This window comes from Anastrepha ludens, chromosome X (genome assembly GCF_028408465.1).
Source record: "Anastrepha ludens isolate Willacy chromosome X, idAnaLude1.1, whole genome shotgun sequence".
Lineage (NCBI taxonomy): Eukaryota > Metazoa > Arthropoda > Insecta > Diptera > Tephritidae > Anastrepha > Anastrepha ludens.
In genome coordinates, this window is record NC_071503.1 from 82,290,809 (window position 1) to 82,314,220 (window position 23,412).

The window sequence follows — 23,412 nt, forward strand, 5'->3', positions numbered from 1 at the left end:
CCTCGATAGAGATGACAATTGAAGACAGGAATTAGTTATTTGCAACTTAATTTTAACCCAACTAAATAAGCCCAAGTTTTGGGTTTGACAGAATTATCAACTGTTTCCACGGCGTGTTTGATAGAATTTGTAGTTATACTGAAATGTTTCATTCTTGTGTATGTACTTAATATCGAAACTCTGGCAGCAAATCAAATTTTCTCGATATTGACAACCTGCAAAACATTTTTGCCATGTTTCAATAAGAATACAATAACAAAAGAAAAAAATCACGTAAATGAACACTATTATCACCATTAAAATATTAAAAAACATTCAAACCGAACACAAAGACGCTGTGAAAGATGGATTTGAAACGAGTTTGGGTTATAATATTTATATGGGATTGGACACGTGTTTTGGTTGATGTCTTAAATACACCAGTAGCTGCAAACCCAAAAGAAAACTACTGTGGATACGTTGCATAAGGCACAACTGTCAAGCGTTAGCAAAACTGAACGGTCATAACTCTTATTTAGATTGTACAGTTTTGATACTTTTTTGTGTCTTGAATAGTAATTTTAACTAATGGTGAAAATGAATTACAAATTCACTAACACTAACACGTTTAAAAATTCTCACATTCTGCACGAGTCTGCAAATATGCGCCCTTTTTGCAAAAAAGTTTTTATAGTTCCAGAACCAATGACAGAATTTTCTTTTTTCTTTTCGCCCTATTTATCCACTAAGCAAATAAAATCACAGGCACCCAAAGCACTGCCAAAACAAGAATTACTGCAGTGTTGATCAGTGTTACAGCAAAATATGAAATTCAAAACTTTCTGTATTGTTTTTATTGTTTTCCTTTCCTTTTAAAACGAAGCTACTTGAGTCGGCAATACAAATCCCAATACCAATATATTTTATTCTAAGTTTAGAAAGAAGAACATATGTATTTGAAAGAGGAATAGTTAGGCTGCAAAGTAGACCGACTGAAAGATCTATTGTGCCCACTCCGTGTATTCTGAGTATTTCTCTGAGCCCAACTTCCTCAATAAATTGCTGCTTATTCATCAGTGTTGGGCACGATGCCAACACATGCTTGGCGGTTTCATTTTCCTAAATACAGGACCTGCAGTATATTGTCACTTTAGTAAGATGATATTTCAAGCTATACCAAGATGTCCAAGCTACCTATCATTGATTTTGATTGCTATAAGCCCGGTATATTATCCCAGTATGATTTTCTTTGTATTTTCCCTACTTTCTGAATAAGATAGCAGAAGTTACCCTTTCCTAGGCCCTGGGCCATTGAGAAACTGCTCCTTTCCTGTTCCTTGAAACCCATAGGATACATACCTGTTTGTTCTGGCTACGAGATTCAGCTTATCAAAAGATTCCAGTATCAATTTCGATGTAGCCTGAAAAGAGTTGAGAGTCTGATTGCTGCCTGACTATTAGTAAGGATAACTATACTTCTTCTGTTATAGTTGCGCTCGAGGATAAAGTGAATGCATCTTTCTATTGCATAGACTTTTGAATAAAATGTAATTGTGTTCATACCTACCGCTTCCGACTATCTTATTCCCGAGCCGCAGACACCTGATAACTTTCGTAAGTCTTTATTACCAAATTCCGTATTGAAGCGTTTGACTAAACTGAACATCGGTAGCATCAGGTCCTATGACATTGAGATCTCAGTGGTTAGTTCAGCAAGAATAGAATGTAGAGTTGAATGTGGAACAATAATTTCCCACTTCGTCCGCAGCGTCATTTTTGACCACTTTTGGTTAAAGCTGGTATACCACTTTATTTAAATTTTGTTTTAAACTTCGCGTTAAAATTTTACTTAATCACTTTTTCATAGTTGTCTTTGATTGTCGTTCTATACTAGAAAATGCACGTCTACAAGAAGGCTCTACAAGCGCTTATATACCCAATTTCCTCGACAACACCCCATAATTTCGTGCTATGGACAGCGACATCACCAACGTATTGTTACGAATGTGAGGGACTATTGTGGGGCATCGCCCGACAAGGAGTTCGCTGTACAGAATGTGGTGTCAAGTGTCATGAAAAATGCAAAGACCTTCTAAATGCTGATTGTCTCCAAAGTGAGTATATACACAAACATAATTTTAATAACATCTTGTAAAATAATACATATAATTGGCTTTGGAAGCTTTTTGCTTTCAGTGCTAAGAATCGGTACCCTGCATAGAGATAATAAAGCTGTCTCGTTTTAAGATGGTTGCTTAAATTATATTATTGAACTTTTGGTAAAATAACTTATTTCACTTCAACTGGTTTCGCGATTAGATAAATAAATATTGATTCTACATAGAAATATTATTATTCTAAGCCGTTTTTAAACTTCAGCTGGAGATAAATAATTAAGCTATTGTGTTTTTTCAAAATGTCATATATATTAATGTCCTATTAATACATGCTCGAAATACAATTTTTTGTTTTACAGGGTCCGACCCTCGAAGCGTAACCAATTAATAAGGACATACAATACATTTAGTTTGGAAAATTACTTTTATTCAATTCAAAGTAAAAAATGTGTAAAAATAATACAAAATTAAGAATAAATTTACTTTTGCTCGATATGACCACCTTTTGCCTTGACTATGGCCGTGAGACCGTCCAGAAACGAATAGCAAGCTGTCCGATTGTGACTTGCAGATATTTTGCCCGACTCGCGGACAATGGCTTTTTCAGCGTCTCGAGACTGGTGAATCTTTTAGTTCAAACCTTGCTCTCCAAAATTCTACAAAGAAAATAATCCATCGGATTCGCGTCTGGTTTATTCGAGAGCCATTGTGTGAACGTTACAAAGTTCGGAACGTTGTTTTTTAGCCATTCTGGGTTCACTCGAGCTTTGTGAGACGGTGCCGAGTCCTGTTGAAACGTCCATGATTTGCAACCGAAATGTTTGTCGGCTCACGTCTTCAAAGCAACCTCCTTCTCCTCCTATTTGCGGTGAACGTCTTGATGTTGTTCCACAAATGGAGGGACCTACAGTTTCAAGCCGACTCCGAACGGCAGATATTTTTATGAGGAGTTTTTTCATGGCAGAAATACACTAGTAGGTTTGCCATAGTCTGCCGAGACGCGACCGCTATTAGAAAAATGTGTTTTTTCTTAATTTTGTTGTTTCACCGAGATTCGAACCTACGTTCTCTCTGTGAATTCCGAATGGTAGTCACGAACCAACCCATTCGGCTACGGCGACCGCCAGAATACTTTCCCGATAATATTTCGCATTTACCTTCACGCCAGAGAGCGCTTATCCCCGGTTACAGCGGCCCAACCAAATTCTCGTATAAATGGTCGGTCAAATAAACCCTATCGTTTAGGGAGTTTACGAATTGCTCAGTTTGAAAATTGTCTCGTCAGAAAACACATTGTTCGGAAATTGATCGCTTTCGGCCAAGCGAAGCAACTCCTTCGCTCTCTCAAGTCTGATTTGTTGCTGCTTAGGTATGAGACCATGCGTCTTTTGGATCTTGTAAGGCTTGGCTTTGGAATCATTTTTCAGTATGCGGCGGATGCTACGGACAGATATTTTGAGTTATTATCTAGTATCATTGTAACAAGTAAAGGTGCTGCAATAGCTATGTATGTTTTCAGAGTTACAGTTTTCGGTATTGGTTGCATGCTACGTTAGAGATGTGTTTCGCGAGGTGTGTCGTGCCACCCTTTTGCGCGTACACCCTTTTTGGGTGTTCGGCCGAGCTCTTCCTCGTATTTGTGGTGTGCACCTTGATGTCGTTCCACTTAGAAGCGTGGCCAAACCACCGGTCTTTCAATAGCGCCATACTTTTGAGTCTGAGCGTCGAGGCGGCAGCCACGGGTTTCCCTACCACATTAAGTGCAGGTAAATTGATTAGCACTTCTAGTGCTTTGTTTGGGGTGTTCCTCAAGCGCCAGAGATGCATAAAAAAGCTGTTCTTTGGGCCTTACTCATGATTTTAGCGTAACTCGCCTTTTGAGCAGATGACCACCATACCACAATTCCATATATTAAAATTGGCGTAACTACAGAAGTATAGAACCAATGTATAACACGAGGTGTTAGCCCCCATTTAACACCGACCGCTTTTTTGCAAGTATATAATCCAAAGTTGGCCTTTTTTACTCTTTTCTCAATATTAGGTTTCCAAAGGAATAGGCACACCCTTAAAAACTAGCGGGGAGGTTATAGGGAGCCTATGTTTCTTTGTAAAGAGGATTATTTCCGTTTTTGCGGGATTGAGTGAGTTTACTGCCAAAATCCAAAGAAGAGGGGAGAGGACTCCGCCTTGCGGTTTGCCTCTGCAGACCTGTCTGCTTAGAGCAGGCAATGCTGCCTAATTTAGCAGTTACCTTTCTTTTGACGAGTATGGCTTCTATCAGGGCAACAACATGTGGTTCAACTCTAAAATCTTCTAATGAATTTACTATAGTGTTTGCATTTATGTTGTTGAAGGCGCCTTCTATATCTACGAAAGCAACCAATGCAAGCTCTTTGTCTAATAAACTTTTTTCCACCAAGCCGACCAGTGAGTGTAAGGCGGTTTCTGTAGAGTTCCCTTTAGTATTGGCATGTTGCGCCGAGGAGAGCCTATTTAAAGGCACAACGCCCGTAAATATTCCTCCATTATTCTCTTTACGATCTTGATTTGAAAATACGTTAGATTAATGGGTCTGAAGTCTTTGGGGTTAGTGTGTGAGGACCTATCTGCCTTGGGTATGAAGGAGACATTTGTCTCCCTCCAGCCTAGCGGAATGGGGTCCATGTTAAGACAACTTCTAATGATAATTTTGATAAACCGTAAGATGATGTCCCGTGATTGTTGTAGTTCAGCAGGTTAGATGCCGTCTAGTCCTGGCGATTTATAAGGGCCAAAAGTGTTAATAGCCCATTCGATCCTTGCGTTTATAACTAAAAGACTTCCTAGGTCGGATTTCCTTTTATTATTGGAGGAGTCGTTTTGTTTCACTGGTTTGTTTCCTGGGAAGTGTGTATCTAGGAGAAAACCTAACGATTCCTCATTTGACGTCGTCCATGCATTCCCGTGACCTTGTAGATAGCCTAGGTTGCATGACGTCTTTGAGAGAATTTTTCTTAATCTGGCCGCTTCTGAAGTTTCTTCAATTCCTTTGCAATGATTTTGTCAAGATTCACGCTGGGCAGTTCTGACTGCCTTTTTATAATTTTTCAATTCAACCTTATAGGCTTGCCAGTCCTCTAACACATTCGTAGCCTTGGCCAGATTAAATAATGTTCTATGGGGTTCTCGCAGCGAGGTTAGATGCTTGTTCCACCAAGGTGGTTTAGACTTCCCTCTGAGTTGAACAACCGGACAGCTAGCTGTTAAGGAGCTGTTCATTGCTTTAGTTACCTGATTAACCAGTTTATAAAGCTCCCCACATGTATTGCGGTCTTTGGGGGCTCTCTTTGGCAGTAAAGCTTTTAATTTTTTATTGTAAGCTCCCCAGTCAGTTTTCCTTATATTTCTGAAGTGACTACCTTGAGGAGACCTAGTGTCGATTTCAAGTTAGATATACCGATGGTCTGAGAACGAATTTTCGTTTGAAACTCGCCATCTTTTAATGTGGCTAGAAAACAGGCCGGAAGCCAGGGATATGTCCAGAGCGTACCCTAAATTCAAATATATTAACTAATTTTATTTTCTAGAACATAGTCAAGTAGTGACTCCCCTCTAGCATTAGTGTCGCTGCTCCCCCACAGAATGTTGTGAGCATTTATGTCGCAGGAGACAACCAAGTCTTTGTTTTTCCGGACTGCCTCTGACACCAGCGTTCGAACTTCAACCGGCGGGGCATCTCTATCGTAGCGCATATAGGCGGAGGCTGCCAAAAACCGGTTTTCCCGAGCTCGTTGCTTGCCGCCACCATGTCGCCGCTACTGAGCTGTGGAAGCAAGAAAATGTTTACATTATTTTTTGCAAGGATGCAGTTATGAATCTTACATGTGTGTTGTACGGCAATCAGTTTAAAGACCTTCACTCCAAGACCGCAAATCTTATTGCCGTATATCCACGGCTCTTGGTTGAGAGCTATGTCAAGTCCGACGGCAGCCAAGCGAAAGGAAAGGTGCGCGGATGCAAGTTTCGAGTGGTGGAGATTAATTTGGATCATCTTCATGCAAATCTGTATGTTTCTCTCTACGATCGTGACCTCGACGTCCTCCTCCGAGATCTCCTCACCTTCAGTGTCAGCGAGGAGATCCTCTTCGTTAAAATGCGGCCCCACACCGGTCAGCCCCTCCGAGTCGGTTGAGCATTTGCTGTTGGGCAACCCTTCTGCAGTATCGCTGCGCAAGCTGGCCTTGTCACTCTCCTCACCTTAGTCCAAAGCTGGCTCGTCGCTGCGATAGATTCGAATGGTTGCGTCAACCAACCCGAGCTTCACGACGTGGTTTTTCTGCTCCAGAGGGGCGGGCGATTCTCTAATGAGGATGAGCATCACCTCTCGCCTACCTTCTACTGGCTCTTCTATTCTACCTACCTTCCAATTATGGGTTGGCAGGTCTCTATTGCAAGATCTGAACATCTCCTAAATTTTATCTGGCTCTGCCGGCTTGGCCGGAATCCAAACTCGAGCTCGAGGCCTATTAAGAATTTCCTCTTTGCCTGACCGCTTCGAGTTTTGCTCCCGGCCAAACCTCTCCTACCTTACTTACGGCCAACCTGTAGAGCGTGGTTGACCTAGTATCTTCGCAAGCGATGAGTTTAGCTCTAACCTGATACCAGCCTGCGTCATGACAAAGGAGAAGAGGTCCGGGGTGTTCCTCTAGGACCTGGAGGCACACTTCGGCGATAGCCTCCTCAAGCCACCTCCATTTTTCCTTAGAAATGACTCCTTCCTCTTCTCCCTTGCCAATGATGGCCAGTACTCACCGCCGCCCTTTACAACCTCACTAAAGGTTGGATATTTGTAACCACCTACCTTTGGTTTTTGGCGACCCTTACTATTGTCTACTCTGCAGTCCCTTGTCTTTTGGGAGTAGCATCCGCCGGTTTTCCCGAATCGAATATTACTCCCTTTGCCCACTCTAGCGATTTAGTCTGGTCTTCGGTTAGCAGTTGTATTGCTACTTGTCCTAGTCTAAATAAGACCCAACTGGCCGCCGTCTCCTCGTAATAGTTTTGCTTGGAGGGTCGGACATGTTTAGCCGGTCCCCCTGTCCTACGCTTGTAAACTGCCTACACGTACTAGGTCCTTCTATGGCAACCTGCTGGTTAAACCTAGAAGCAGGTGCCGACCCCCGCCCTCTATAAGCGGTTGAGGTGAGCTAGGGCTGCTTGCCTTATACATAGTTGACCCTTCAGCTCCTGCTATCGACCGACTTGAGGCCGGTTTACCCAAACATCCTCGCCCCCTTCAGTACTCGTACTGGGACCAGCCCTTACGCTTAGGCCACCTCTGGCTCCTAATAGCGACGGTCTGACCACTACCTTGTTCTCAGCTGTGACAGTGGTCGGAGTCACCTTTTTTGGTTTTTTGGGAGGTCCGACCTCCTTGTAAGAAATATGTTTCTGGATCAAACTCATTTTTGGTCCCACGAGTGTCGGACAAGAGAAGTCCGGCTGTGCAGAGGTCCGTGTGTACAGGTAAGGCTAGATAGAACCGGAGGTCGCCAGGTATCCGGATCACTCCGTTCGCGACTGCGATATTTTTGGACTGGGTCCCCAGCCAGGCTGAACCTCGGCACGGGTCGTATAACACCTTGTTCCGACCCAGAGCAGAGCTTGGTCATCGTCCAAAAAGCAGCCCGAACCAAGGGAGTTTCGTGCATTCGCTCAATACTGGGATGTATTCAAGCGACCACGCTACCATCCATTGATAAGGTCTGATTAATGATACGACTAAGTCTCCGCACCACGGCAAGGTGTCTGCCTTCGCGGAGGAGGAGTGACAGTAAATCGTCTGCCGATGACGCTTTATCTGGCCATCATTTGATGACTGACGTGTACTAATTCCAATGGAGTTAATGACAATTGACATAAAACCTCTTTTGTAGGTGAATTAATGTTAATTAAAAAAATAAATTGTTGACCCCTTAAAAATGAATTAATGTAATAAAAATGTGTTAATGTCAGAAATATTACTACCCATCTAAGCCAACAGGAAAAGAAACGACATTAATAAGCCTTTTAATAGCGGTAATAACCAATTATTATTAACATACATAGGTATGTACATATATAAGAATCGCGAACAAGCAATCCATCTAAGAATTTTAAATTCCATTCGATTAAATGCAATTCATTATTGAAAAATTGTGTCATGTCCTGCAATAAGGTTTGCGCTCGAATTGGTTTGCGCCCCAACACTCGCCGGCCGCGGACGGGGTACAAATCGGAACAATGGGTTCACGATTTCAGTTTTACATAGTTCGTTGGTGAGTGACCATAGAACGCGGAAAAAAAATTATTGCAATGTGCGAGTACGGTATTTATGATATTTGTTCGTGAAAAGAAGGGAGGAGAGGACGAAGAAAAAAAGTGGTTCAACTCTGTTGCAGGAGTAGTGTAAAAGGCGAAATGAGTTTTCGCATTTAAATCTATATTTTTTTTCACACTTTCTATATTTCAAAAGAAATGTCGAAGTGTGCACATGAGTGGACAAATTGTAATATTAAGCAAAACATTTATTGAGGAGCATATATGTATATTACATAGATTTGTTCAAAAGTAAGCTGTCATTGTGGAAAAATAAGAGCGATATACATATAAGAACAGAAATGTGAAATTAAAAACGTGGCACATTTTATTAGAAACTTTATAGAAGTAGGCAAAAACGCTAACATAGAGAGTGTGAAAAAAATGAACACTCATCTCGTCTTTTAAACCAGTACGGCACCCAAATTGAGCAACCTTTTTCCTCTTCCTCTCCTGACTTCTTTTCACACACAAATAATACGTTTTCCGTCTGTGGGCTGCTTAACACACGCAATAACACAAATAATCACCAACACCAACAATAATCGCAATTGCCGATAGTGTGACCAGATGATAAAAAATGTATAACTCAATAGAACTAAAACTAAATAGAAAGTGAATTATTGAATAAATTTAAAAAAAATGTATATTACATAACCATAAACATAACATTTCAATTAGAACAGGCTAGAAAAATGTCAGGAAGAAAGAACTAATATATGATTGATTCATTTGGAGACCTTATCACCAATTTGCTATCATGAGAATAAAACGGGTACAAAGAATATTTAACACTAAAATCTTTAACATTTTCTGCCACTTATTCCTCCCGCTTGTTATTAATTGGATTAAAGTCGTTTTGGTGCAGAAGCATCGTTAGATTTTACAATAACTAAAATTCAATTTTCTTCTTTCTTCATTTATTTCACTTATATAATTGTATTCTTTTTAGTCAACTTGTAGTTTAGTTTTAAATAAAACATTTGTTATTCTATTAATACACTGTTTATAAGTCAATAGTCAGTAAGAACTTTTATTTACTATGACTAAATTATAAAATGAAAATAAATAAAAACTACTAGGATTCAAAACAAAAAATGGTAATGTGGTCACACTGATCACTAATTGTGCTATGTAACGGGACAGGCACCATGCATGATGGAAATAATAATGAGATGGCGCCTATCTTGGCACCATTACTTTCCCTCAGCGAATTTGACAATGAGTCCTATTAGCATCAGTATGGCCTGATTACCATTTTCGTAACTTGATTTAGCATTTGTTTTTGTTATTTAGTCTAGGAGTTTTAGTTCTTTCTTTATGACATTTTTCTAGCCTGTTCTAATTAAAAGTAATGTTTATAATTTTGTAAAACATACATTTTTTAAAAATTAGTTCAATTAACATCTGGTCGCATTACGCGCGATTGCGGTTATTGTTGGTGTTCTTCTCTTTTCAGCAGTCAAATCTTTTTCTCGCTACTGCCGTGTTGCCTAGCTTTGGATATAAAAACGCACTTAAATGCCCATTTAAAGAAAATAAAATACCAAATCTTTACTGAATTACTTAAAGAACTTTGAATGCGTGACAAATTGTCTTTAAAATGTGCATTTTTTATATAAATGTGTTATGGTTATGTACAATTTAATTTGTGAGTTTTTTTGTTAATAGAAACTCTTTTGTTAAGAGAACGATTTCTTTGCTATATTTCAGGTTATGTAACAAGATAAAGTAATTTTGTTTGTAAAAATGCCGTTATAGTTTCTTCAGTAGTATTTTGGTGCTTATTTTTACTACGAATACACCTCTATGCCCTATGTCCCACTAAGGATTGAGGACCGGAAGAAACGATTACACCACTATGGTTTTAATTCGCATTCAGTAAATTCAAACGCTTTTTAAAGTTTGTAAAAAGGTTTTCAATGGTAAGAAGAGTTGAGATAGGGGCATTTAATATTCTTGCATAACCTTAAAAGGAGCAAAAAATTAGATTTACACTTTCAAAATGTCAAATTTTATTAGAACCAACAAATTTTCATTAACGCTAAAGCCTTCTCAGAGTGACCTTTTTAATAATTAAGTTTTTCTTTTATTTATAGTTTCGGTAGCTTTAAATTAAAAATAAGAAACAAATACCAACTTAAAAATTTTCGCATTTTGATAGATAAAAAGCACTAATTTATTGCGAACACTCCACACTGGACAACTCATCAAATGTGACGTCACGCACTTTCTGATGGGCGCGATCTTGTTTCTATCATTCTGGGGCAGCATGTCATTATTCTCTACGTCGTGTATACAATGCATTTATAAATTCACCGATGCTTTGGAATCTTCTTCTCGAATGACTTCTAAAAATCGAAAACAAAGGTCATGCTTTTCTAACTTCTTCGCAAATTCAGAATTAAACCCTTCCTATGAGTTGGTTGCTCGCACTTTCTCGTTAGTAAAATCTGAGGGTAATATACATATGTATGTGCAATTAAAAAAAATATGAACGTACAGCTGAAGATGATTAAAGTGCTTCAAAGGCTACTAAATGATTCAAGCAATTAATACTTTTCGCTCATTAAAACACTCATGCAAAACATTTTTTTTAAATCGAGACCATTTCTTGAGTTATGCTCATCATTGGCAGGCTTCAAAATTTTCGATACCAACGTTGAGAAACCTTATTTGAACGAAATACATTACTGGTCTTTGGACATTTTACGCATTACACAGTAACGCTGGCAATAACGAAATCAGCAACTTTACAGATTTGCACTTAAGAAAATGGTCTTCAGTGCGCTCCTGAGCACTATTTCTGAGTCGGTTAGAAAAGAGATAGCCTTGAAATCACATACGTTTTTATCGATGAATTGCAACACATTAGGAAGAGGCATTATATTTATCTTGAAAATTTCGTTTAAATTAATTATTGTCTCAAAAATTCTTAAAAACAGTTCTTTTTGCACCGGTAAGACCGAAACGGTTCGTTAAATATCAGGTCTCACTAAATTTTTGGTGATAGTGCAATTTTTTTGATTCACTATCATTAAAGGTTTAGTGATGATAAAACTTTTTCACTATCACTAAACCTTATTTTTCACCTTCACCAAATTTTCAGTGATAATGAATTTCTTATTCACCAAGATAATAGTAGTGCGAAAATCGCCAACCCTGCTGTAAAGGAAATAAAATTTATTTAGGTCTATTGTATTAATATATCATTGTGATTCAGTCATATTGTAGATAGCAATCATATTGTAATTATACAAATTAGCAAAACAAGTGTGATTTTGAACATCTTTTAAATTGTGTATTAATGTCAGTACCTTAAAAATACTATTCTTTTTCACCAAGATAATAGTAGTGCGAAAATCGCCAACCCTGCTGTAAAGGAAATAAAATTTATTTAGGTCTATTGTATTATCTTTGTGATTCTGTTCTCCGAAGTGTACTGCTGACAATGACATTATTTCTAAAATTATTTTGTTATTAACATACTTTTGGCTGTGTGCTAATGTCCTTAACATAAATTCCCTTGCAAAAGTGAACTTATACCAACTGTCATTAATTTCATTTTTAAATCGAGACCATTTCTTGAGTTATGCTCATCATTGGCAGGCTTCAAAATTTTCGATACCAATGTTGAGAAACCTTATTTGAACGAAATACATTACTGGTCTTTGGACTTTTTACGCATTACACAGTAACGCTGGCAATAACGAAATCAGCAACTTTACAGATTTGCACTTAAGAAAATGGTCTTCAGTGCGCTCCTGAGCACTATTTCTGAGTCGGTTAGAAAAGAGATAGCCTTGAAATCACATACGTTTTTATCGATGAATTGCAACACATTAGGAAGAGGCATTATATTTATCTTGAAAATTTCGTTTAAATTAATTATTGTCTCAAAAATTCTTAAAAACAGTTCTTTTTGCACCGGTAAGACCGAAACGGTTCGTTAAATATCAGGTCTCACTAAATTTTTGGTGATAGTGCAATTTTTTTGATTCACTATCATTAAAGGTTTAGTGATGATAAAACTTTTTCACTATCACTAAACCTTATTTTTCACCTTCACCAAATTTTCAGTGATAATGAATTTCTTATTCACCAAGATAATAGTAGTGCGAAAATCGCCAACCCTGCTGTAAAGGAAATAAAATTTATTTAGGTCTATTGTATTATCATTGTGATTCAGTCATATTGTAGATAGCAATCATATTGTAATTATACAAATTAGCAAAACAAGTGTGATTTTGAACATCTTTTAAATTGTGTATTAATGTCAGTACCTTAAAAATACTATTCTTATTCACCAAGATAATAGTAGTGCGAAAATCGCCAACCCTGCTATAAAGGAAATAAAATTTATTTAGGTCTATTGTATTATCTTTGTGATTCTGTTCTCCGAAGTGTACTGCTGACAATGACATTATTTCTAAAATTATTTTGTTATTAACATACTTTTGGCTGTGTGCTAATGTCCTTAACATAAATTCCCTTGCAAAAGTGAACTTATACCAATTGTCATTAATTTCATTGACATTATTACACACCACTTTTTGTTCGTACAATGCCTGCGACGTTTGAAAATGTAACGATATCTAATGACCCGGCTACATAATTGTATTTGGTCTGATCACGCTTGATATTGGCGTTAAAGATATATAAGTCGGGGTCCCGTTTTCTGAAAACTGGCGGCTTAACGCCTATTCAGAAAAATTGCACTTGAACCATTTATTGGTGGCGGCATTTGCTTTGCACCATTCACGTCGTCACCCGATTTATCACGTCCCGCGGGCTTGATGTTGAATTTTTCATGTCTTCTTGCTCTTTGCCTTTTTGCCTGTATGCTGCTTTCGGGACTTTTTTCGGTATTATTATTATTGTTATTATGAGAGGACTTAGCGATCTGAAAGATCTATTGTGCCTCCTTCAAGTATTCAGTTTTATTTCCTCATATGGTAAAATATGTTAACCTGGTTGCAAAAACATTTACCATACATGTACGGGGAGTGCTGCTTAAGTGACTGTCCTTGGCCGGATATATAGCAAATCCGGGTCGTTCCAGTAACGTAAAGACGAACCTGAATGTTTGTGCCGCTTATACATCAGTGTTGAGCACGATACTAGTACGATATATGGCGGTTTCATTTGCCTCGCTAAAATTATTTTTATTTAATTACATACAATCTGTAAATCGGTTTCAGTTAAGGCCATATCTCAAAATTGTAAATTGTTCCAGTATGATCGTTTTTATTTTATCTTTTCTCTACTTTCTGAATAACAGAGGAGAAGTTACCCTTTCCAAGGCTACAAAATGGCTCTGGACCTATAAATGGGAGGACTCCCCTTTCATGGTTAATTTATCTGCCATTTCGCTCCCAATAATTCCCTTGTTATGACCTAAGATATCAAGTCATTTCAGCACCAATTCTGATATAACCTGGAAAGAGTTAAGGCTCTTGATTGCTGCCTGACTATTAGTAAGGATAACTATAATTCTTCTGTTATAAAGGGGTTTTCAATTGGCGCGGGTCGATTTTGGCGCCCGGTGGCAGCCATTTTGTTTTGGTGACATCTGTCAAATCTTTTGTTTATTATTCAGTTGTTTATGCCAAATCATCATGGCAAGTTACACGATTGAACAGCACGTTCAAATGATAAAACTTTATTATCAAAATGGGGGTTCATTAACGCAAACGTTGCGCGCATTGCGCCCATTTTTCGGTAGACGTGGTGGCCCTTCCAATTTCTTATGGCCCATGTTGAACCACATGGACCTAGACGACATGTGGTTCCAGCAGGACGGCGCTACGTGCCACACAGCAAACGCCATTTTATTCCATTTCAACATCTACCCGCCCTTATTGAAAAACCCTTTAGTTGCGTTCACAGTTAAAGTAAGCGCTTGTTTCTATTGCGTAGACTTTCGATTAAAATATAATTGTATTTTTGCCTAACGCTTTCAAGTACCTGCAGTGTATCATTTGATCATGTTCTGATTTATGTTGTTGGGTTTAGATAACCCTTCCCCAGTTTTTTATTGCCTATTTCAGCCTTAAAGCATTTGACAAAACTGGTAAGGTCAAGGTAAGCTAAGCGCCTTAATGTTTGCCCAGTTTATTTCATTTATTTGGAGTCTAAAATACAAGTACTGTTACCGATTATTGGCAAACATATCGACAGAGTTCTTCTTGCGGAGTGTAGCGCAGCAATGTTTATATTCAGCAGCTGTATAGTTCACCAGTGTCGAATATTGACATTCGACACCATTTGCAAAAATTATAACACCTTCCGGTAGAGTGATCAACCTTGCTTAATGCCACATGTATAATATAATGTTGTTGAGTTTTCCATGTCTTTTTGAACGTTATACTGCTGCCTTTGTGACTTCTTTTCAGTATGTAACGGGTGATTTTTTAGCTATTATCTTTTTAAACAGTTGGTTTAAACAGCTGACGCACGTCTCGTGTTTTGTTTCACTGTCCAACATCTTCAGTTTGGTCTATAATTTAACCATGAATCGTCTTACAAACGAACAACGCTTGCAAACCATTGAATTTTATTATAAAAATGCGTGTTCTGTTAAGAAAGTTTATCGCGCGCTTTTTCCATTTTATGGTGAGTTTAATCGACCCACTGAAGCGGCTATTCGAGCTATTGTGACTAAACTTAGAACCAAATTTACATTATTGGGCATCAAACCACCACCACGCTTACGTAGAGTGCGAACTGAAGAAAATATTGCAGCTGTATCGGCCAGTGTTAAATGATGACTATCAATTATCGATTCGTCGCCATTCGCAGCAATTGGGCCTCTGTTACTCAACAACGTGGAAAATTTTGCGAAAGGATTTAGGTGTGAAGCCTTTCAAAATACAGCTGGTGCAAGAATTGAAGCCGAAGCAGCTACCGCAACGCAGAATTTTTGGTGAATGGGCTCTTGGAAAGTTGGCCAAAGATCCACTTTTTATCGAAAAATTGTGTTCAGCGACGAAGCTCATTTTTGGATCAATGGGTACGTAAATAAGCAGAATTGACGATTTTGGAGTGAAGATCAGCCACAATAATTGCAAGAGCTACCAATGTATCCAGAAAAGATCACAGTTTGGTGCGATTTATGGGCTGGAGGTATCATTGGACCGTACTTCTTTAAAGATGCTGCGAATCGTAAGGCAACTGTGAATGGTGAGCGCTACCGTGAAATGACATCCAACTTTTTTTTGTCCAAAATGCAAGAGCTTGACTTGCATGACATGTGGTTTCAGCAAGACGGTGCCACATGCCACACAGCACGCGTAACAATGGACTTGTTAAGAGGGGAGTTCGGTGAACATTTTATTTCACGTTCGGGACCTGTCAATTGGCCACCCAGATCGTGCGATATAACGCCTTTAGATTATTTTTTGTGTGGCTATGTTAATGCTCGTGTCTATTCAGACAAGCCTGCTTCAATTAACGCATTGGAAGACAACATTAAAGCATTTATATGTGAGATACCGGCCGAAATATTGGAAAGAGTATGCCAAAAAATTGGACTAAGCGGTTGCATGAAATAATCTTCAAATATTAAATTATATGGACTGTACTATCGGTTTAAATAAAAATTTCATGCATTTTTCTGAATTTTACGTGTGTTTTTTTGAAAAACTTTCCTATAACTCTTAAAAAATCACTCTTTAGAATGTAAAGTCAAGAAAAAACTAAAAGTTGAAGTGTTTTAATACCATAGAGTAATAATAAAAAGTATGCCAAGTAACAATGACTTGGCAGTTACACAACATTTTTTTTCATTCTGTCTCTTTGATAAAATGACTGGCTCGCAAACTTTGTATTATTGGTAAAAGCCATTGGCCGAATGTTTGTGAATATTCAATGAATGGCCTGATGAATATTGTGATTTTTATATTAAATACAATTATAAAAATGAAGCGGCGAGTGTTAAATTGTGAAAGGACGAAATATAATATCTCTAAATCCATTTTTTTTGCTGTCTTGCCAATGACGCGTGCCAAGAAAGTGTGTATGTGTGTATAACTTCTTGTGTTCGGCAGTTTCCACTTGATTTCGCTTGGTTTTCCTCTTCACAAGCAGGTACTGACGTTACGGGAAAGTGAGTAGGCGCAATCCTGTATTCTATATTCATAGATAATAGCCAAATGAATTGAGTAACATAGGTGGCGCCTTAGCAAAACAGTTACTTTATTTTTCGCGATTTTGACGAGTCTGACGTCAGGTCAGTTTCCAATATAAAGAAACGAATAAAACAACCAAAAGGAGGAGAAATTACATGTTCGTAAAAATTTAGTGAATGGCTTGGTAATATTGTGATTTGTAAGATTTAAACTAACAAACTAATGAATCAAAGTGCCGTGTGTTAAATTATTAAAGCACAAATTAAAATAAAGCCCCAAATGCAGTTTGTTTGCGTTTTTTGCGGAAGACGCCGGCAAGAAAGTGTGTGTATGTGCGTATAATTTCTTGTGTTTTGTTGTTTCCATTGCTTCGCCTACTCTTTCTCTTCACAAACAAGTAATGCACCTTCCTTTTGTTGTGTTTATTCATGGACTCTTACGATGCGCCGAATTCGGAAGGCAAAATCTTGTATTCTACCATTTTACACAAGTTTCCACAGTTACACGTTTAAGATTAAATACGAGATGTCATAATAATAACCACATAAATCTGCTGATCGAACCAACATATGGGCAACACTGTAATTGACTAAAGGTGGTCTGCCATAGTGTCGTAGTCATATCCGTAACCGTACAGACCAATTGAACTTTGGTTTTTCGCTATACCCATAAACAGTTGATTGTTCAATTGCTACATTGTGGTATAAATACCATTGTATTAGTTCTTTAGTTCCTGCTCTTTTAAAATAATCAAATATATGTCAATGTATGTAAGTACATATCATCTGTTTGGATTTGATAAACCTAAAGCCTGCGCTATGCGGTCTCCGTTTGCATTGTGTCGCATGAGTTCATTTGCATGCGATCAGCGTCTGCATGTTGTCCGCTCTTGATTTTTCTATTAACGGAAAAGACGGTCCATTTTCAAAACAGATCAACTCCAACATTCTACCATGTGCATAATATTGGCACTCTCGGCGAGCGAGATTGTTTTCCCAACAATCCGGCATATCCAAAATTCACTGAACGCATCGAAAGTAACAATACACATCCTGCAAGCCTAAAGGTTAAGGTAATGTTCACTAATGTCCGGCACAACTTACGTTGTAGAACTGTGAAACCATTTAGTTCTATTGTAATGTTTTCTATAGAATTACAATATGGACCACAAAATGTTGACTTTATGTAAACAGGATGATCTCTGTCTTCACTCAGAAGATGAGGTTTTTCTATCTATCCCTTTCCGACCGTGTACGCACAATTGTGCGTGTAAGTTTGAATCCTAATATTTCCGAAAATATCTGCGCTAGTGCAATTTAACCGGATATACACAATTGTGCGAGCTATTTTCTTAATAAAAACACAACGAACAGTTATTGGTGTCCGTTATTTTTCGCGGATTTCGCTATTTTGATGTTGCATTTCAATCATTTGCAAAAATGAATCGAAAGGGTAAGTTAGAAAAATGATTTAAATTGTGTAAACCGAGAAATTTTTATTTAAAAAATTTGTTATCATAATAATAACAAAAGAAGTTTTAATTAAAAAGTGAAATTAAGTGTATTTTTGTGACGTTAATTAATGTACAGCCAGTTTAGTTTGAAGTGACACAATTGTGCGTGTTAGGACTTGTTTAACGAAATATTTGTTTTTTTTTCAATCAGAGCAATTGACTGAAGACGAAATATTGGGTGCACTATTCGACTCGGATTTGGAGGACTTTAGTAGCGATGATGATCTTCGAGATGCTACTTGGGAGTTACCTGGCGCGCCCAGTGAATCTGCAAATGATGAAAGTGACGAAGGTACTGAGGAACCACCAAATGAAAACAGCAATCGCCGCGAAATTTGGAGGAAGAGACCATTTCAAATAAATCTGGAAGAGAGTGCTTCCATTTCTGTGGAAGTTAACATAGATGTAGAGTCCCCTAAATACTATTTTTATAAATATTTTAATGACGACTTTTTCAAACGCGTTGCGGAATACACAAACAGATACCATATGTTTTCGAAAGGAAAACCAATGGGGACTACAATTGGTGAAATAAAGAATTTCTTTGGCATAAATATTGCGATGGGCTGCATACGTTATCCAAGATTGCGCATGTACTGGGAGACCAAAACGAGGCTTCCAATTGTTGCTGATACAATATCCCGTGATCGCTTTTTTCTTTTGCGAATGTGCCTCCATGTTATGGACGAAAATGAAGTGACAGAAGCAGGAAAACCATCAAATGTTTTTTGGAGGATTAATCCATTAATTGAAGCTATAAGATCGGCATGTCGGAGCATTCCTAGAAAGCCAAGAGATAATTATTCCATAGATGAGCAAATGATCCCATTTACTGGTCGTTGCCCCGTGAGACAAAGCCTTCCTAACAAACCTAGAGGAGTGGGATTAAAGAACGAAATATTAACGACATCTGAAGGGCTGGTACACGATTTTGAAATCTACCAAGGAAAGACGACACCACTTTCCAATACGAATTTAGGCGTAGGTCCAGCCTTCGTTTTACGTTTGGTTGAAACACTTCCAGAAGGTTCAAAAGTTTTTTTTGACCGATACTTTACGACAATACCACTCCTTCAGGCTTTACTAAACCGTGGTATTTATGCTACAGGGACTATAATGAGGAACAGAATAAAAAACATCCACCTTACCAATGAAAGGCAAATGAAAAGGGGTGATATGGAAGAATTTTGTCATAGCAAGGATAATATTGTCGTGGTCCAGTGGAAGGATTCCAAAGCGGTAATCTTGGTATCATCAGCTTATGGTTGCGGGCCCGTTTCCAATGTAAAACGCTGGGAAAAAAGGAAAAGAGGTTTGCTGAAGTACCGGCTCCAAGGATAGTGCGAGAATACAACAAGTCTATGGGAGGTTTAGATATATGTGATCAAGTAATGGAGGCATACCGTTCGCTTTTCAAAACTCGTAAGTGGACGTTGTAAGTTTTCATTCAGTTTACATGCTGCAACTCTTTGCTACCGTACAGAGAACCTTGCAAAATAAATTTGAAATCTCGAGCGGATTCTCATGACTTACTAAGTTTTAGATTAGCATTAGCTGAGCAACTGATAGCTGTTACGAAAAGGCCACGTGAAGAGTATATCTCCGATACCGAAGAAGAAGAAACTCCAAGTGCATCTAAAAAATATCGACCATCTGAACAGCCATGCATTGATAAGAGGCTTAATAGGTACAATCATATACCAGAGGAGCATAATTTGTCATCAGCAAGATGTTGCAGGCGTGTTGGTTGTAAATCCCGCACACGTTTATTTTGTACCAAATGTAAAGTTTATTTGTGTTTAAATAAAAGACAAAATTGTTTTGCGAAATATCATACAGAAAAATTATAAAAGTGCCTAATAAAAATAAAATAAACGTGCATTTGTATTTATTTATAGATTTTTATTTGTATTCAGGCCGAAACGCAACAATTGTGCGTATCCTGGAAATAAAGGATACAGAGAAGATTCGGCGAAATAACCCTGTGGAGTCCGGTCAGAATCCTCTTTGTGGTTTAAGTATAATTCTAAGTCTATTACTGAGATCAATCAGATCTTTGAATCTCTGAAAAGAAATATTGGCCATGAATATTTCTGGTGCCCACACTCACCGAGGTAAATGTACGTTCCGTACAAAAATACAAAAATATGAATGGCAAAATTGTGTCGATACAACCAAACTGATGTACTGTGTAAATATGTAACCAAACGAAAGCAGCTGTTTTTTACCGGCACAAGTATTGCTCAATTTTGTGTGTCTCGCGGCAGACAGACAGGGACTACGATAACATCGGTGAGTGTGGGCACCATTCCAATGTTCCAAACCACTTTATTTGCTTTTTCTAAAAAAATTCAGGTTCGCACTACAACATAATGTAGTACTTTAGAGAATTTCAAGGATTGGAAATTTTCTTTATAAAGAAGTTACTCTACGCCACTCAATCTTCTTATTTATAAATATAAAAGAATGCTAAAAAAATACAAACAAATCTCAATCAATATTCCTCATTTGCCTTTCGTTTTTGTACGAATAGGAGCTGCAGAAAAGAGCTCAAAACATGGAGCAGAAGACAAGGCCAATTCGATTATAACAGCTATGAAGGATCGCATGAAGCAGCGCGAGCGGGAAAAACCAGAAATCTTTGAATTAATACGGTAAGTTTCATAGGTCTAGTGTATTCACTCGCTTGTTCATACATCCGTTCGTGTTGAAAACGCCTACAGAAAAGAGAAGAATTGCAACCGAAAGGTGAAACGAGGACACCAAGAATTAAAAACTGATGAAAGCATAAATTTTGAATAAAAGTTATTTAGTGAGGCTCATTTATTGCTAGTTTTCATCTCGTTTCAGTTAATAGTTTAAGCTTTTTGTTTCAACCGGTATACAAATAAGTATCTAAATCCATCCGATCTATTGAAAACAATTTTATATACTCTTATGTGTATCAGATTTGAGGATATCACTCCCGTAAAGTTATATAGTAGAATACTCGATTTTAATAGGGTTTATTTTTAAAAATGTTGGTAAAGATTTTTAAAATTAATCAATCAAAGAAACGTCATGTGAATAAATGGCGTATATGAGTACATTCATTTATAGCCCATATGGCAATAATATGTAGATAGACATTTTAATATCTGCCATCGGGTGGATCGGAAAGTCAGTTGACTTTCTCACTTGGCATGTACCCTTTTTAGTACCACAATCACAATTATTAGTCAAACAATTATGCAAAAATATATTTTACTCAACATTTTTTTTCTTAAATTGCTTTATACATACATAAAACCTACCACAGGATGAAAAAATATTTTTTATTTATATATTTAACATGGCACCCCCAAATTTTTAGGAATACGTAACCTAGATCATGATGTTCTTCGTTAAACTTGACTTGCCAAAAATGGTCATATATTAGTTTAAAAAATGTATTTATACTTTTTAACTTATAATGATTTACCATCTCATTGAACTATTCGTCACCTCGCCAACCCTGTTATGTTCAAAGGAAATTTGATAATATTTTTACTCAGCTTACCACCAACTGAAACCCACTTTGACTTTGATGCTTTCTGTGCGACTTATGTGCATTGTCTAAGAAGGCTATGAGGAGCCTTAAAATTCTATTTACATCCAAATAGGAGGAATGAAAATGTCCAGCAATGATGGTAGAACAACCTAGATTACTTATGTAATCTGTAAAAGGTATGCAACCTCCTGCACTGCATATAACCTGGGCTCGGGAACAATCACTCAAACCCAATTAGGAACGAAAATGTTTCAGTTTCTTCTTTAATTATTTTTTATAAAAAATGTATACATGAATAAATCTCGGAAACAAACCTTGCGTTCGAAGCCGCGGGCTATACATATATAAATATGAATTTAAGTACAAATCTCTTTATTTCAATTTTGTTTTTAATTATTAGTTGTATTAACCACTAACTGCCGTGGCGGAATGGGTTGGTACGTGAGAACCATTCGGAATTCAGAGAGAACGAAGGTTCAAATCTCAGTGAAACACCAAAATTAAGAAAAAGTTTTTTTATAATAGCGGTTGCCTCTCGGCATACAATGGCAATCATCCGAGTGTATTTCTGCCATGAAAAAGCTCCTCATAAAAAATAACTGCCGTTCGGAGTCGGCTTGAAACTATAAGTACCTCCATTTGTGGAACAGCATTAAGACGCACGCCCCAGATAGAAGGAGGAGCTCGGCCAAATACTATAATATTAAATTATCGTTAATAAATGAAAAAGCGGAGCTCTAGATTAAAATTTAAGCTACGCAATGTATGGTTGTAGCTTCGTTATTTAAAGTACCACCTTGATCAAACAGTTTCCGGAATATATTCAGAAAATTCAAAACACTACTTTATTCCTCAAAAGTGATATGATCGTTTTCAAGGTTGTCAGCTTCAATTTGATCCAACTCTCGAAACATTTCAGGAACTCTATTTTCGGTATAGGCATCAGAGCCGCCTTGGCTTTTATTTCACTTTATTGGTTCTTCCATCAGTTTTCGATGTCGACATGGTAGGCCATCCTCGATGGACTCACGATCTCTTCTGAAGGTTTCATACCACAGCTGTTTTCTTTAGAGTATCATTAATTCAATAAAAATATTAATATATTAATTCAATAAAAATCGTTGTTGAAAATTCAAATGCATTTTGAAAATTGTAAAAAATCGAAAACACGAGCAAAGGTAGATTTGCTCAAGACGGCTTAACTTTTACAAATGTCAAGCAATGGCGGTAAAATTTTGACACATGTTAGTCAGATGTTAATCACAGATGTGCCAAAAACAGAACTCAAATCAGTTGACTTAGAGTGCCACCTAACGCTTGCTTCGGGAAATTTTTGATTACGGGGATATACCTCAACCTTTTTAATCCGTATGCCTTTAGAATACGCTTTTTAGTAGGTTGATGAGGATAGTGGACCTGAATTAATATCCCATATTGAGCGTAACCGAATGGGTTGGTGCGTGACTACCATTCGGAGTTCACAGAGAGAACGTAGGTTCGAATCTCGGTGAAACACCAAAATTAAGAAAAACATTTTTCTAATAGCGATCGCCCCTCGGCAGGAAATGGCAAACCTCCGAGTATATTTCTGCCATGAAAAAGCTCCTCATAAAAATATGTGCCGTTCGGAGTCGGCTTTAAACGGTAGGTCCCTTCATTTGTGGAACAACATCAAGACGCAAACCACAAATAGGAGGAGGAGCTTGGCCAAACACCCAAAAAGGGTGTACGCGCCAATTATATATATATATTGAGCATAATTTAGGGTATTTATTGAATAAGTATGTGTTCCATCAATGTTGGGAG

The 23,412-nt window shown here is 37.7% G+C and overlaps 1 protein-coding gene across 1 annotated transcript in view; it reads left to right on the plus strand.

The window, feature by feature from the left end:
• Nucleotides 1-23,412, plus strand: part of LOC128869190 (uncharacterized) — a 586,599-nt gene that overhangs the window by 200,606 nt on the left and 362,581 nt on the right. The window contains exons 5-6 of the mRNA XM_054111701.1: nt 1,874-2,093; nt 20,611-20,731. Of these exons, the coding sequence (XP_053967676.1) occupies nt 1,874-2,093; nt 20,611-20,731 (341 nt within the window). The remainder of the gene's footprint in view (nt 1-1,873; nt 2,094-20,610; nt 20,732-23,412) is intronic.